The sequence below is a fragment of the Gekko japonicus genome, unplaced genomic scaffold (assembly GCF_001447785.1).
Source record: "Gekko japonicus isolate JY-2015 unplaced genomic scaffold, Gekko_japonicus_V1.1 scaffold908, whole genome shotgun sequence".
Lineage (NCBI taxonomy): Eukaryota > Metazoa > Chordata > Lepidosauria > Squamata > Gekkonidae > Gekko > Gekko japonicus.
Window position 1 is genome coordinate 392,982 of NW_015172030.1, and position 16,414 is coordinate 409,395.

At 50.9% G+C, this 16,414-nt stretch overlaps 1 protein-coding gene across 1 annotated transcript in view; it reads left to right on the top strand.

The window, feature by feature from the left end:
- Positions 1-16,414, top strand: part of DVL1 (dishevelled segment polarity protein 1) — a 79,143-nt gene that overhangs the window by 486 nt on the left and 62,243 nt on the right. The window contains exons 2-3 of the mRNA XM_015420602.1: positions 1,271-1,392; positions 10,971-11,083. Coding sequence (XP_015276088.1) covers positions 1,271-1,392; positions 10,971-11,083 — 235 coding nt within the window. The remainder of the gene's footprint in view (positions 1-1,270; positions 1,393-10,970; positions 11,084-16,414) is intronic.

Here is a 16,414-nt window from a genome sequence, read left to right on the forward strand (position 1 = left end):
GGCCAAAACCCATGGTCCATCAGGAGGTCCACCAGCAGGGCCAGAACTCAAGAAGCCCTCCATCTGTTGCCCCCCAAGCACCAAGAAGACAGAGCATCATTGTCCCAGACGTAAGAACATAAGAGAAGCCATGGTGGATTAGGCCAATGGCCCATCCAGTCCAACACTCTGTGTCACACAGTGGCCAAAAACCAGGTGCCATCGGGAGTTCCACTAGCAGGGCCAGACTCCAGAAGCCCTCCCACTGTTGCCTCCCAAGCACCCAAGAACACAGAGCACCACTGCCCCAGACAGAGTGTTTCATCTACACCATGTGGCTGATAACCATTGATGGACCTCTGCTCCAGATGTTTATCCAGTCCCCTCTTGAAGCTGTCTAGGCTTAGTATTTTTCCCTTCACTACATGTACATGTTGAACAAGTACAAAGTGTCCTGATAGTCACTGGGCTGAGTGAGAATCTTAGGGGGGATTAGAGGGAGTGATGGAGGAGGAGCAGGTGGTCAAAGGCTGGAATGTAACCACCATATGCCAAGACTGTGTATGACAGCATACCACATGCTTGAGGTTCATAACGGGGGCAGCTGCACCCTTTGGGCAATGTTTGTTGGTTTCTCAGAAACATCTGGTTAGCCACTGTAGAAAATGGTATGCTGCACAAGATGGGTACCAAGGTCATAGTTTGCCTAGGGCGCCAAAAAACCTTGGGCCAGCCCCCGATGGGTCACCATACCAAGAAAATTTGAATGGGTGGGTCACCGTAGTGAAAGGGCTGGAGACCGATAATCTAGGTTGCACACCTTTCTGAGGGCCTGCGAGACGGAGCTCTTCCGCCAGGCGTTTGAGTAGGAGCCGCCACGACTGTTACCATCTGTCCTAGCCCTTATTACCAACTCGCCGTGAGTGCAAAAATGGTGGTACTGCGTGGAGCTGTGGCCACTAAGGATACCATCCTGGTGACATCGGTTCCCTTGTTAGTTGTTGTGGAGAGCACTTATGTTGCACTGAATGTTTTTAAAATGCAGTTTTAATGTTTTATGTATTGGGCATTGGCCCCATCTGTACACCGCCCTGAGCCCGTTCGCGGGGAGGGCGGGTTATAAATTTAAATAAATAAATAATAAACTCCACTGCAGGTCTGTTTTCACCCCAGCCGTCTAGCAGTGGCCTTTAGGCAGGACTCTTGGCTGTTGCAAATGCTCGTTTTCGAAGATTCGTCGAGTCTGTCTCTTTCGGGCCGGTCTAATTCTTTCTCTTCTCTGACTTTTCAGCTGGTCCTGGCCGAAAGCTCCCATTCGGACGCGGGTTCGCACTGCACCGAGAGCCACACGGATCTTCCTCCTCCCCTCGAGAGAACAGGAGGCATCGGCGACTCCCGACCCCCCTCCTTCCAGTACGATAAGTTTCAGTCCTCTCTCGTTAGCTGCCTCTCTTCTCCTACAGGAAGCGCGCGAAACGAAGCCATGTTTCAGTGCTGGATATCGCTGATAGTTATTTATTTTATATGGTGTATAGTCCACCTTTCAGGTTGAAAAGTAGCACCTGCAGAACAGTGCACGGCACCAAAAAGGGGTCCGAAAGGGAAGAAGAAAATGAGCAAATTCAGGCACTGATTCTTGAGTAACTTGGCTGCTGCAGGAGGCAGTTATGGGAGGGCCTGGGGTCAGGTAGCAATCCATCCAAGACCAGTGGACAAGGGCCCCTCACTGTTTGATTCGGCACCCATCTGTTTCCTCTTAGTTTTTCCACAGCCACATTGGGAGTTTAATCTCCCTCTACACTGCATGCTGCTTTGTTCATCAGGTTTTATGGTACCTTCTGCATAGATTTATGGCTGTTCAGGGGTGACTTTGCAGTCAGTACAGCATTGCCCTGGGGTATCTGAATGTGATTTTGAGCGGCACCTTTTCCTTCCTCCGCTTCCTATTCAAAGGGAACAATAAGCAGACAACTTGACACGGCTTCCTTGATCTCCGTCAGTTCCCCCCCCCCGCCCCTATTTCCCCCTCTATTTTTGCCATGAATTTTATGGAGCAGAGGTCCATTGGTGGCTATTAGCCACAAGGTATAGATAGAGACTCCGGGGCAAGGGATGCTCTGTATTCTTGGTGCTTGGGGGGGGGGGCAACAGTGGGAGAGGGCTTCTGGTGTCCTGGCCCCACTGCTGGACCTCCTGATGGCACCTGGTATTTTAGGCCACTGTGTGACGGAGTGTTGGACTGGATGGGCCATTGGCCTGATCCAACATTGGCTTCTATTATGTTCTTAATTCTCAGTCTGGGGCAAGGGATGCTCTGTATTCTTGGTGCTTGGGGGGGGGGCAACAGTGGGAGGGCTCCTAGTGTCCTGGCCCCACTGATGGACCTCCTGATGGCACCTGGTATTTTAGGCCACTGTGTGACAGAGTGTTGGACTGGATGGGCCATTGGCCTGATCCAACATTGGCGTCTCTTATATTCTTAATTCTCAGTCTGGAGCAAGGGATGCTCTGTATTCTTGGTGCTTGGGGGGGAGGCAACAGTGGGAGGGCTTCTAATGTCCTGGTCCCACTGCTGGACCTCCTGATGGCACCTGGTCTTTTTGGCCACTGTGTGACACAGAGTGTTGGACTGGATGGTCCATTGGCCTGATCCAACGCTGGCTTCTCTGATGTTCTTATGTTCTTACTTGGCTCTGGCGGCTAATGACCACTGAGGCAAGTACTGGATTGGAAACTGACCCTTCTCTGTCAGAGACCCTGGGAAGCTGCCACCAGTCAGAGAGGACAGTAGGGAGGTAGATGGATCAGCGGTCTGATTAAACTGCAACTGCGGTTTAAAGCGGTACATGCATTCCGTTATCCTCGGTGGTCTCCCTTCCAGACCCTGCTTAGCTTCCCAGAACTGACAAGACTGGGCTATACCATGCGGCCTTCCCTCCCCTTCGGATAGGTAGCAGCAGCTTGAAAACATGCAGCAACGGACGCAGACACAGTGGGTTCTCCTTTTGTTAAAAAAACAAACAAACACCTGATGGACCGTCTTGTTCTGGATTCGGCCAGAGAATGAAAGTCTGGAGAATGAAACTCGTGGGCACTCCATGAAATTGCTGAGTGGTCGGGTTAGAACGGATAAAGGAAGCACTTCTTCACCCAAAGAGTGATTAACACTTGGAATTCACTGCCACAGGAGGTGGTGGCGGCTACAAGCATGGATGGCTTCAAGAGGGAATTGGATAAGCATATGGAGCAGAGGTCCATCAGTGGCTATTAGCCACAAGGTATAGATAGGGACTCTGGGGCAAATGATGCTCTGTCTTCTTGGTGCTTGGGGGGGCCAACAGTGGGAGGGCTCCTGGTGTCCTGGCCCCACTGCTGGACCTCATGATGGCACCTGGTATTTCTGGCCACTGTGTGACAGAGTGTTGGACTGGATGGGCCTTTGGCCTGATCCAACATTGGCGTCTCTTATGTTTTTATGTCTTATGGTCCAGGTGTCTGCGCTCCAGATGAGAAATCCCGGTTACACAGTGGAACATTTTAAGAGTTCAGCTGATTTCTTTCCTTTCTCCTGTCCCCATTGCTTCCTAGGCCATCTCTCTCTCTCTCTCTCTCTCTCTCTCTCTCTCTCTCTCTCTCTCTCTCTCCCCCCCCTCCCCCTCCGTGTCTCTCTCTCCCTCTCTCTCTCTCGCTCTCTCTGGTTTGTTTTCCAGCCTAAAAAGAGGGGAGGGGGGGGAGGCTTGCCTCAGCCGCCCGAATCTTGCAAAGGTTCTGCTGCCCTCTTGTGGCTCTCCCGGCACCCTTGTGCGGCTTCCGTCACGTGACTCCGCTCTGTCTTTGTCTTCCTGACCCATCCCCAACCGGGACCGGTGCCAAGGGGGCATCGCATATGTGCCCCGCAGGGTGTCGTGTTCTCTGGGCAGAGTGTCCCCAACCTTGGCGGGGAGAATCCTTGGCCACCTTGCAGGGTCAGGCTCTCCTGGAGAGGAAACGAACGATTTGGACCCTTGTTGAACTGGGACTTTTCCAGGCTGGCGTTCAGGCTGAGTGGACCCAAGCAAAACCAGCGGCCGACCCTTTCTTCTCTCTTCCTGTGCTGCCCAGCAGTGCGTAGATTCCACCTCCCCTTCAGTTTACACAGGGAAAAGGTTTTTTTTCTGTTGACTTGTGTGTGTTTCTTAACATGCTTATCATAGAATCACAGAGTCGGAAGGGGCCGTACAGACCCTCTAGTCCAACCCCCTATCCAATGCGGGACCAGCCTAAAGCATCTCTGACTAATATTCGTCCAGCCTCTTCTTGAAAGCTGTCAGTGAAGGGGAGCTAACCACCTCCCTAGGCAGCTGATTCCACCTTTGAACCACTCTGACTGTGATAAAGTTTTTCCTAATATCCAGCCGATACCTTTCTGCATATAATTTAAACCCGTTGCTTTGGGTCCTGTCCTCTGCTGCCAACTGCTGGAACAGCTCCTCGCCCTCCTCCAAATGACGGCCGGCCTTTCAAATATTTAAAGAGAGCAATCTCTCGCATAAACCTTTATTGGCATAACAAGAGAGCAATCGTGTGCCCCCTCAATCTCCTCTTCTCCAAACTAAACATTCCCGGGGCCCTCAGCCTTTCCTCGTAGGGCTCAGTCTCCAGACCCCTGATCATCCTCTTCGCTCTCTTCTGCACCCTCTCGATTTTGTCCACATCCTTTTTGAAGTGAGGCCTCCAGAACTGCACACAGTACTCCAGGTGTGGCCTGACCAAGGCAATACACAGAGGGGCTATGACCTCCTGTGATTTCCATGCTTTGGCCCTTTTAATACAACCCAAGACTGAATTTGCCTTTTTTGCCACCGCATCACACTGACTGCTCACATTTAGTTTACAGTCCACCCTTACCCCAAGATCTCTTTCGCATACACTACTCCCCAGGAACGTATCCCCCATCCTGCCCCTTCCTCCAAGAAGCTCAGAGCCTCTCCTGTTGTTTATCCACACAACAACCCTGTGAGGTAGGCGAGGCCGAGAGGGAGCACCTGAGCCCAGGCCTTTCCACGAGCTTCGTGGCTGTGCGGGAAGCCGCCCTTTCTTCCCCTTGTGTAATTTTGTAAACTGTGTGACTAAGCTTGGTGTGCTTTAATTGAATTCACTAACCACAAAGAAAAGCCAACGAATATGTTTTGACGCATTTTCGTACTGAATAATACCTCTGCCGGTTCAGGGGCACATGACTCAGCTTTGTTGGGTTTACATGTTCTAATTGCATCCAGGAGGGAACAAAAAGCAGCCGATCCACCTGGAAACCAAAATTAGCAAATACTTCGGAGGGACCGGCGTGCTCTTGAGGACGTTAGGTCCAGTGTCGCCAAAAACCTGTTTATATTAAAGCACAATTCAGAAGCAGAGAGGCTGATCGGATTAATCATGATGACTGACTGTAGGAACTTGACGTTCAGGGGGGTTTCCAAGAGGAGGTGGGGCATCCCTGTTTGTTGACCAGAAATTTCACCTCCTCTGCCTGAAATAACAAAAAGCCATCAGATAATCTCCTGGGAGACTGAGCAGGGAGGGGCGGAGGAAGAGTATTTTCTTGGAATGCAGAAGGTCCCAAGTTCAACTCCCCCCCCCCTCCAGCATCTCCATGTAAAAGAGTCAGATATTGTGGTGGCGGAACGTGCCATCAAGTCACAGCCAGCTTACGGTGACCCTGTAGGGTTTGATTTGCTTTGATTTATTTGATCCCTAAACTGGCCACCCCATGAAGGGCTCAGGGCAGTGTACATCATATTTAGAATTGTTGTTGTTGTTCAGTCGCACAGTCGAGTCCGACTCTTCGCGACCCCATGGACCAGATCACGGCAGGCCTTCCTTTCTTCCGCCGTCCTCTGAAGTTTGCTCAATTTCATGTTCGTTGCATCTATGACACTGTCTAACCATCTCATCCTTTGCCGTCCCCGTCTTCTTTGACCTTCAATCTTTCCCAGCATCAGGGTCTTCTCCAGTGAGTGCTCCCTTCTCATTGGGTGGCCAACGTATTTGAGCTTCAGTTTCATTATCTGGCCTTCCAGGGAACAGTCAGGGTTGATTTCTTTTAGGATTGACTGATTTGATCTCCTTGCAGTCCAAGGGACTCTCAAGAGTCTTCTCCAGCACCATAGTTCAAAAGAATCTATTCTTCGGCGCTCGGCCTTCCTTATAGTCCAACTTTTGCAGCCATACATGACTACTGGGAATACCATTGCTTTGACCATGCGGACTTTTGTTGGCAGGGAGATGTCTCTACTTTTTATCGTGCTGTTTAGGTTCGCCATCGCTTTCCTCCCAAGGAGCAGGCGTCTGTTAATTTCATGGCTGCTGTCACAGTCTGCGGTGATCTGGGATCCCAGGAATGTGAAGTAGGGGTCCCAAATCCCCCTGGGGGGCGGAATTCCCCCCGGTTTTGCGCCCTGATTCCCACTCCTGCGGAATCGGGGCCCGGGGGAAACCCCACCCCCGCGCGTGCATCACCCGGAAGTGACATCACACGCTGGGGGCGGGGCAACACCATTTGAGGGGGGAACTCTTTGTTTTCCCCTCAAATGGCGTCGCCCCGCCCCCAGCATGTGACGTCACTTCCGGGTGATGCACGTGGGGCGCGTAGTGCGCGCGCACGAAGAGGACACCGGCCGGGAGCCCCCCGCTCCTGGCAAAAAGTGAGTTGGCAACCCTAATGTGAAGTCTGTCACTCGCCCTGACAGACATACAATAAAATTAGTTAAAACATCAACAGTCAACATTTAACTAAATAAAACCATTAAAAACACAACCTATCTATGATGGCATTCAGTATGTAGTTCTCTCCCTCCATGGGGGCAGGTCACAGGCCGGATACAATGGAAACCCGTCTTGCACTCCCCGAAGAACTGTACTTGGTCCCGCAGGGCGTGGATGTCTCCAGGCAGAGAGTGCCACCAGGCAGGACAGCCGGACACCTTTTGGGCCGGGGCCAACAGCAATACTCCCTCTAATCCAGTTTGGTGTAGTGGTTAAGTGCGCGGACTCTAATCTGGGAGAACTGGGTTTGATTCCCCACTCCTCCACTTGCACCTGGCTGGATGACCTTGGGCAAGCCATAGTTCTGATAAGAGCTGTTCTTGAAAAAAGAGCAGTTTCTGTCAGAGCTCTCTCAGCCCCACCTACCTCACAGGGTGTCTGTTGTGGGGAGGGGAAGGGAAAGGAGTTTGTAAGCCGCTCTGAGACACCTTTGGGTAGTGAAGGGTGGGGTGTAAAGCCAATCTCCTCCTCCTCCTCCTCCTAACCTGTGGAGTCTTGTGAGCAAAAATTCAACTTTGTGAGCTACCGGCATTAAAAGTTGTGAGCGAGCGATTTGGCTACTGCAGAAATTAGTTTGCTGTGGAGCCCTCCCTCCGGAGCTAGGACAAAAAGGTGTGAGCTGGAGGCTAAGAAACCGTGAGCTAGCTCACACTAGCTCAGCTTAGAGGGAACACTGCTCACCAGTAGGTTTTGCTCTTGTGAGTGCAAGGCTTCTAGAGGGACATACCGGAAAAGGGAGTCCCACAGGTACATTGGTCCCAAACTGTTTAGGGCCTTAAAAGTTAAGACCAGAACCTTGAAGCGGATCTGGTATTCAGCTGGGAGCCAGTGCAGCTGGCGAAGCACTGGTTGGATGCGTGCGCTCACTGGGGTACCTGTAAGTTCCTGCGCCGCTGCATTCTGGACCAGCTGTAATTTCCGGGTCAGCTTCAAGGGCAGCCCCATGTAGAGCGAATTACAGTCATCCAGCTTCGAGGTGACTGCCACGTGGATCACTATGGCTAGGTCAGGGCGAGAGAGCTCTGGGGCCAGCTGCCTGACCTGGCGGTAGGGTTGCCAAGTCCATCTTCCACCCCCAGCGGGGGACTTTGGGGGCGTTCCTGGAGGGGCAGGGCATCCCCGACGTGATAACGTCATGTTGGGGACATCCGCCCCCCCCCCGCCCGTGTGCCAGATCTCCAGAAACGGCAGTTCCCTGCACTTAAAGGAGCCGGCGTTTCCCTTTTAAATGCAGGAGCCGGCGTTTCCCCTTTAAGAGCAGCCGTGTTTCCCTTTTAAGAGCACGAAGCTGGCATTTCCCTGCAAGCTTGCGGAGATTGGGCTTGGGAGGAAACACGGGTTCCACACACTTAAAGGGAGAGAGATGGGTGGCTGTGGGGGGTGGGGGCGGGTAGAACCCCCCCCAAAAAACGGGGGACCCCTGGCAAATCAGGGAGGGTTGGCAACCCTACCTGGTGGAGCTGGAACAAGAGACGAAGGGAGGTGGTTTGCCACTGCCTGCTTCTGCGTAGCAACCCTGGGCTTCCTTGGTGGTCTCCCATCCAAGTACTAACCAGGGCCGACCCTGCTTAATTTCTGAGATCCGATGACCTTAGGGCTAGCCTGGGCCCTCCAGTCGGTGCGATCAGACAGTGGGTGATGGGAAAGACCTCTGACTCAGCCCCCGGAGAGCCGCTGTCAGACCAAAGCTCTGATTTGGTATAAGAGCAGCCTCATACGTTCAGCAGAACGATTGCATTGTATGCAGAAGGTCCCAGGTTTGACCCCCCCCAACATCTCCAGTTAAAGGACCTGGGCTGTTGGGAAAGATCTTTCCCTGCCCATCAGAGTAGACAAGACTGATTTGGGAGGCCCGGCGGTCTCATTGCAATTAAGCTGGCTTCGTGAGGACTCTGTCCCCGCTGCTCCACATGCAGCTGCTGGTGTGACCTTGGGTCAGTCACAAGTCCTCTCAGAGCTGTTCTCTCACAAGCAGTTCTCAGAAGAGCTCTCTCAGCCCCACCTACCCCACAGGGTGCCTGTTGTGGGGAGGGAAAGGAGATTGTAAGCTGCTCTGAGACTCCGCGGAGTAGTGAAGGGCGGGGTATAAATCCAATCTCCTCTTCTCCTGTGAGATGGGTGTTAGGCTGAGAGAGGAAGGTCCCAGGTTCAATCCCTGATATCTCCATGTAAAAGAATCATGCAGTAGGTGAGGTGAAAGACCTCTGCCTGAGACCCTGGAGAGCGGCTGCCGGTCTGAGCAGACAATACTGACCTTGATGGACTGATGGTCTGATCCAGTTTAAGGCAGCTTCATGCGTGTCCGTCATGTGAACAGGACTTTTGGAACCTGTACTTCTGGGAGAATGAGGCTGGGACACTAACAGAGTTTCCACTACCCTAAAAAAAAGGTAAAGGTTCCCTTGCTCGAGAGCCAGTCGAGTCTGACTCTAGGGTTGCGGTGCTCATCTCCGTTTCAAAGCCGAAGAGCCAGCGCTGTCCGAAGACGTTTCCGTGGTCATGTGGCCAGCATGACTAAACACCAAGGCGCACGGAACGCTGTTAGCTTCCCATTGAAGTGGTACCTATTTATCTACTTGCAATTCCTTGCTTTCGAACTGCTAGGTTGGCAGGAGCTGGAACTAGAGACGGGAGCTCACTCCGTCATGCGGCACACTTGGGTCTCGAACTGCTGAAATACCGACCTTCCACAGCCTGCAGTTCAGCGTCTTAACCACTTGAGCCACCCTACCAAACTACAATTCCCAAGATGCAGTGGAGCAAGTTATGGCATTCAGAGCGGTATAAAGCAGTATTAGAGAGCAAGTATGGTGTAGGGGTTAGTGTGTCAGGCTAGGACTGGAAAGATCTGAGTTCACGTCTCCTAAGCTTTGCGAAGCTTACTAAGTGGTCTTCGCCAAGCCATTCCCTTCTCAGTTTAATCTACCTGACAGGGTGGTTGTTAGGGTAAAATATAGGAGGGAAGAATCACACCGGCCCCTTGTCGGTAGGGTGGGAAGAAAAGGTTCAGAGGGCTGCTGTGCTGATTGACTAGTTCCAGCCCGAAACTGCTTGTGGTCGCTAGATGGCGCTGCTGAGGTGGACTGAGGAAGGGCCATTACTGGCATAAGAACATCAGAGAAGCCAATGTCAGCTCAGGCCAGTGGCTCATCCAGTCCAACACTCTGTCACACAGTGGCCAAAAATACCAGGTGCCATCGGGAGGTCCACCAGTGAGGCCAGAACTCCAGAAGCCCTCCCACTGTTGCCCCCCCCAAGCACCAAGAATACAGGGCATCCACTCAGGCATGTAGTTCTATCAGTGGCTGTTAGCAGAGATAGTTGAATGGGACCTCCATGTTCAGGGGCAGAGTGCTGGGGGCTAGAGGCTTTGGTCTCTGTGCCACTGCTGTAGATATTCTTGAGTGTACGGTCAGCCTCTGTAGGATATGGGGTGCTGGACTAGAGGGACCTCTGGGCTGGCCAAGCAGGGCTTGATGGGTGCCATTACTGCATCTTGAGGCAATGAGTTCCATAAGTTAATCATGCATTACGTACTTCCTTGGGTTTGCCCTGAGCACACTTCACTGGGTGACTCTAAGTTTTTAATTATCCCGTCTTCACTCCATGTGTAATTTGGATGTTACATTTACTATGTTTGTAGGTGTAAAAGGTGACACTGTTAGGCTATAAATATAAGTGTCTTCTTTAATTTATTATAGTTTGTGCCGGTTTATCTCGGCTCTGTCCTCCCTTTTTGATCGTAGGATAACAGCGAAAAGTTGCAGCATTGTGCATATGTTAGTTTGGAGACGCTGATGGGCATGTTCGTTTTATTTTTTAAAATTGCTTTTTTCCCCACTTCAGGATTACTGACTTTGTAATTTGTATGCAAATATAAAGACAGTTTATACAGTTAACGAGCGGAGGTAGCCATGAGCATTTGGCACCTGGGCAGCTTCAAACAAGTGGTCCCTCATGTATGTTTGAGATGGCTTTTGCCGAATATGCAAATTCAGCATCTGATGGACACGCATTCTCCATGCTACGGTCCCGCTGTGATTGTACCACTCGTTTTGCTGAACACTTTGGAAGGGCTTTTAATATGCTTGCCGTAACCACACAGGGAGGGATTGGGGGGGGTTCCCGCTGAAACGGCAGTGGCTCGTTCGGTATAGCCGTTACATCTCGCACGTTCTCCTTCTCTGCAGCCCAAATGCCGCGAGCAGCCGGGACGGGCTGGACAATGAAACGGGCACGGAGTCGGTTGTCAGTCACCGGCGAGACCGACATCGGCGGAGGAACCGAGAAGGCCACGAAGACGGTAAGCAGCTTCTGCTGGCTGTGCGCCGGCGGCTCCCTTCGAAGGCTCACCGTGAGCGTGCCGTGCTCGGACACAGAGGTTCCACTTCAAATATTGCCTTCTGAAGCCATCGAGTGGGTTAACGCGCAATAGGAGGAAATGGTTTCTGATGCATGCATGGCCTATGAGGGAGCCAATGCATGGCCTATTAGGAAGCCCAGCGTCTGCTATTTATAACCTATTTGTTGACTGCACAGGAAGTGGACTTATTTGACATTTTGTGGGGGAATGAGTCTTCTTAAACTCCTGTGTATGCTAGGCCCCCTTTGGTCGTCCTGTTTATGGGCTTCTTAGAGGCAGGCTGGTTGACGGCTGTCTGAACAGAGTGCTGGACCTGAAGGGCCTTTGGTCTGATCCAGCATGGCTCTTCTTATGTTCTTACATCCACATCAGCTTACGTCCACATCAAGTGGGTTAACGCGCAATAGGAGGGAATGGTTTCTGATGCATGCATGGCCTATTAGGGAGCCAATGCATGGCCTATTAGGGAGCCCAGCGTCTGCTATCTATATGGCCCAGCTGCAGTTCAAGTCCAAGAGAAGTCCATTTTCATGTCCTTAAAGGACTGTCATATAGAAGATGGTAGGAGCTGTTTTCTGTCGCCCCAGAAGGTCGGACCAGAACCGACAGGTTGAAATCAAATCAAAAGAGTTTTTGGCTAAACATTAGGGAGGACTTCCTGACAGAGCGGTTTCTCAGTGGAAAAGACTTCCTTGGGAGGTGGTGGGCTCGCCTTCTTTGAAGGTTTTCAAACAGAAACTTGATGGCCATCTGACAGTAATGCTGATTCTGTGAACTTAGGCAGATCATGAGAAGGAAGGCCGGAAAGGTTGCATCAGTGCTTCGTTCTTGTGGGCCTTTCTTACATGCTTAGGGAAATGCTGATCGCCACTTTGGGGCCAGGCAGCTAGTCAAGTGGTCTAGAAGACCAGGACCTGGCTTGGCTGATCTCGACTGGAGTAGGAGTGCTGGATCCCAAGAACTGAGATTCATGGGGTGAGGCCTAGAGATGTCCGGGGGCGGGACAAGCATAACGACGGACAAGACTGACAAATGTAGAAGCCAGTTAACAGGAGCCTGGCAGGCAGCACCAGAAGCCAGAGAAAGGCCCAGAACCGACCTATTGGCTTTTGACATCCGGAGCAGGTTGCTGAGAACCAATGAGCTTTTGGGGGTGGAGTCAGGCTGGATGGGGGGGCGCGATTACAGGCTCTTATTCATTGTAGTATTCAGGGCTATTTTTGGGCAGGAACGCACAGGAATGGAGTTCCGGCTGGCTCCCAAGTTGACCACGCCTAGCAGGAACTCATTAGCATAATAAGCCACACCCAATAGCAGAAACTCATTAGGATTGGCTACATTAGGGTTGTGTGGCCTAACATGCAAGGGAGCTCCTGCTACAAAAAAAGCCCTGGGTTTTGACAACAAACAAGGTAAACAGAATAAGAAGCAAAAGGTGGGTGTGGCTGGATGACTATACTTCTGGTAACATGGGGGTGCGGCCTAATATGCTAATGAGCTATGCTCTCATGGGTGTGGCTGGATATGCTAATGAGTTTCTGTTGTTGGGTGTGGCCTATTATGCTAATGAGTTTCTGCTGGGCTTTTTCTACAAAAAAAGCCCTGGTAGTATTTATATACCAGCTTTCCTCAAGATGGCTTATCAATCGTAATTAAAAACACCACCGTTTTAAAGTCGTCAAAACAAACCCTAGATCAATTCAGAGAAGAAAAGGAGATAATTGAAAGAAAAGAGAAGTAAGAGAAAATGTTACGTATGTTAAAAGAATAATAGTTGACGACAGAACTGGTCTGGAGGATCAAGTTCTTGTTCAAGAATATGAGTGATGACTGGAAGCCATTTTTCAGTGACGTTGGTATGCCTTGGGTAGATGTCTGTTTGTTGTAGGCAATCAGTCATTTTCTCCATTAGTAAGTGATCTACGAGTACCATTCTGACAAGGAGAATGTTCGTAGTTTCCAGAGTTTTGCCGGTACTGTCTCAGCTGCTGTTAATAAGCTGTGTATCAATTCCCATCTTATCTTTGATATGTAGAGTAAAATCCCTTGAGATTTTTCCACCTCTTTACGTTAAAAAAACTCACCATTGCAGGTCATGACCATGGCACTTAATATCCCCCATACCTTTATACCTCACTTTAAGCTTATGATCTTATACTAGAAACACCATTGTAACTGATATTTGTATATATGTTTTTGAAATGTTTGATATAGTATCTTATGTGGTAGTAACGTTTTGCTTATGTGCAGGGGTCATTTCGTAGAAAAAGAGGTGCAGGAGCTCATTAGCGTAACTCATTAGCATAAGTTATTTGCATATGCCACACCCCCTGTCCAGAAGTGTGTCAGAAGGCAACACTCACCACTCAGGCTCCACTGGACTGTTTTGGATTGCTAGCTATTGGGGGGGGGCGTACAGATCTGTCCTCACAGAGAAGGGAGAGCTTGTACCTGAAGGCGGTCCAGCGGGGGGCTCTGCAACTTACTTGGCTGCTTCTTGCTCCTCGTGGCCCAACTGAGGGCTGCTGGGAGCAGGGGGCGGGGCTTGTTGCATGTGCCCGCCCCCTGGGCTCCTTACTGCCGGAGCTCCGCTCCTGTGCGCTCCCGCAGGAAATGACCCCTGCTTATGTGTATCAACATTTTGCTTAAGGGTTGTATCAATTGTAATTCCCCTGTTATCTAAAGAAAGGTTTTGAAAACTGGGGGGGGGGGATAAAAAATAAACCCCCAAATGACCCCGCTCCCGAGAAAAGATACCTGTCGTTTATACCCCATTAAAAACCATAGCAAATAAAAGGGCCATGCAGCATCTCCTAGAACTTTCTCAAGCCTCCCCACCATCTTCCTTAGGGAGCCCACCCCACCAAGCAGGAGTTGCAAAGGAGAAGGCGCAAGCTCTGGTTCATGCCAGGTGGGCCATCTTCTGTGGGTGGGGGGGTTAACCAGCCAATAGGTGGCACATGGGGAAATATGGTGGTATAGTAGTTAAGAGTGTCAGATTAGTATCTGAGAGACCTGAGTTCAGATCCCCACTTGTGCAATGGAAGCTTGCTGGGTGGCCTTGGGTCAGTCACATGCTCTCAACCTGACCTACCTCGCAGGGTTGTTGTGAGGACAAAATGGAGGACTGGAGATTGATGTAAGCTGCTGTGGGTCCTGACTCCCCATTGGGGAGAAAGGTGGGATATGAATGAATTGAATGAAATAAACAGATGGTCTTAGGCCATGAAAGGATTTGAAGGTCATAACCAGCTCGGAAACAAACTGGCAGCCGCTGTAGCTTTTTAAAGACTGGTTTGAACCTCGGGGGCTCCTGAGGTATGTTCTTCAGCCCTTTTATTTGCGTAAAAGCCCTAGTAATGGAAGCTGGGAGAGCCTCTTTCTGCGTTTTGCCTTAGCCACAAGCTTCGTATCGGTCTTAAGCCACAGTTCTCCCAGCTTCCTCAGAGCCCCGTCTGTAATACTGGAATAACGGTGCAGGCCTACCTTGCAGGGTTGCTGTCATAAGGGTTATGGTGATCATGTCTGTGTGGAGTGCTTTAAATATGCATAATATGCTCTTTTAACGCTGCTTCTTGAGAGCCAGTTTGGTGTAGTGGTTAAGTGCGTGGACTCTAATCTGGGAGAACCAGGTTTGATTCCCCACTCCTCCACATGCAGCTGCTGGTGTGACCTTGGGTCAGTTACAAGTTCTCTCAGAGCTCTTCTCTCAAGAGCAGTTCTCGAAAGAGCTCTCTCAGCCCCACCTACCTTACAGGGTGTCTGTTGTGGGGAGGGGAAGGGGATGGAGATTGTAAGCCGCTCTAAGATTCCTTGGGTAGTGAAGGGCAGGGTATAAATCCAATCTCCTCCCCCTCTTCCTTGTTAATCATACTTTGAGCATCACTGTGGGGTTAAAACCCCAGAAAAGGGGGGGGGAGCAATGTCTGCATACAATTGAAACAACCCAAAATGGTGCCCAGCGTTCCTCAACCGGGAGATAAGGGAGTGGGGAGGAGAGAGGGAAAAAAGTCCGCTTGGGCAGGGCTGTGAGGGGGAAAGGAGAGGCCGGGGGCAGGAATGGGGACCCAACAAGGGGTGGGAAGATCGGGGGAAGCGGACAATATGGAGGGGGGGGGACAGCAAATTTTTGCTGATCCCCCTGTTGGCAACTTTGAATGCGACTGTGTTTCCTCGGGAAAGAAAGCTTTTTGGGGAAACGAGATTTTGTTGGAATGCGTCGAGGGGATGCCCAACAGTCGGCTGTTGTGGTCTTTACACGCTCTGGGTTGTGCTTGGACACACACAGGGCCGGCTGTGTTTGTGGCGTGAGGCCCAGCAGCAGCTACGGAGCCAACAACGATTTATTTTGTCACCCCACTGGCCTGAAAAGAACCAATCTCCTCCAAGTGATGTTCAAAACAGAGGAGGTGAGGAGGCCCAAGGCTTGGAGAACAGAGGAGGGGTTGCTCAGGGGGAGGAAGGCAGGTGATGGAAGCAAGAGACCTTCTGTGGGAACTGGGGGGGGGGTTTGGCGGCAGTGTTCCCTCTAAGCTGAGTTAGTGTGAGCTAGCTCACAGTTTTTAGCCTCCAGCTCACACAAGTTTTGTCTTCGCTCAGGAAGGATGGCTCCAGAGCAATGTTCCCTCTAAACTGTGGAGTCTTGTGAGCAAAAATTCTACTCTGTGAGCTACTGGCATTAAAGTTCTGAGGGAGAGATTTGGCTACTGAATAAATCAGTTTGCTCTGGAGCCTTCCTTCCTGAGCCGAGACGAAAATGTGTGAGCCGGAGGCTAAAAAACTGTGAGCTAGCTCACACTAACTCAGCTTAGAGGGAACACTGCTCCAGAGCAAAGTAATTTATGCAGTAACCAAATCGCTTGCTCATAACTTTAATGCCCGTAGCTCACAAAGTAGAATTTTTGCTCACAAGACTCCACAGCTTAGAGGGAGCATTGGGGCGGCACCGTTTTTCCATGCGAGGTATTTTGGGCGCGTTACGAGACCTGGCCTTCTCTTCCGCCTCGGCGTCCTAATTAGGAGAGACTCTGTGCATCTGGTTGTGTGTTTTTTGGTGTTTTTTTTACAATCCCCCTCGTTCTAATTAGCAGAGACTCTGTGCATCTGGTTGTTTTTATCAAAACCGCTCGCTGAACATGAGGGCAGTTGCTGGAGGGGGCAGAGAGAGGGAGAGAGAGAGAGAGAAAGGGAGGATCTTCCACCTCCTCTTGAGACGACAAGTGCATTTGGTAATTGGAAAAGCTGACCGGGTCCTATTAAAAGGGAAAGCAG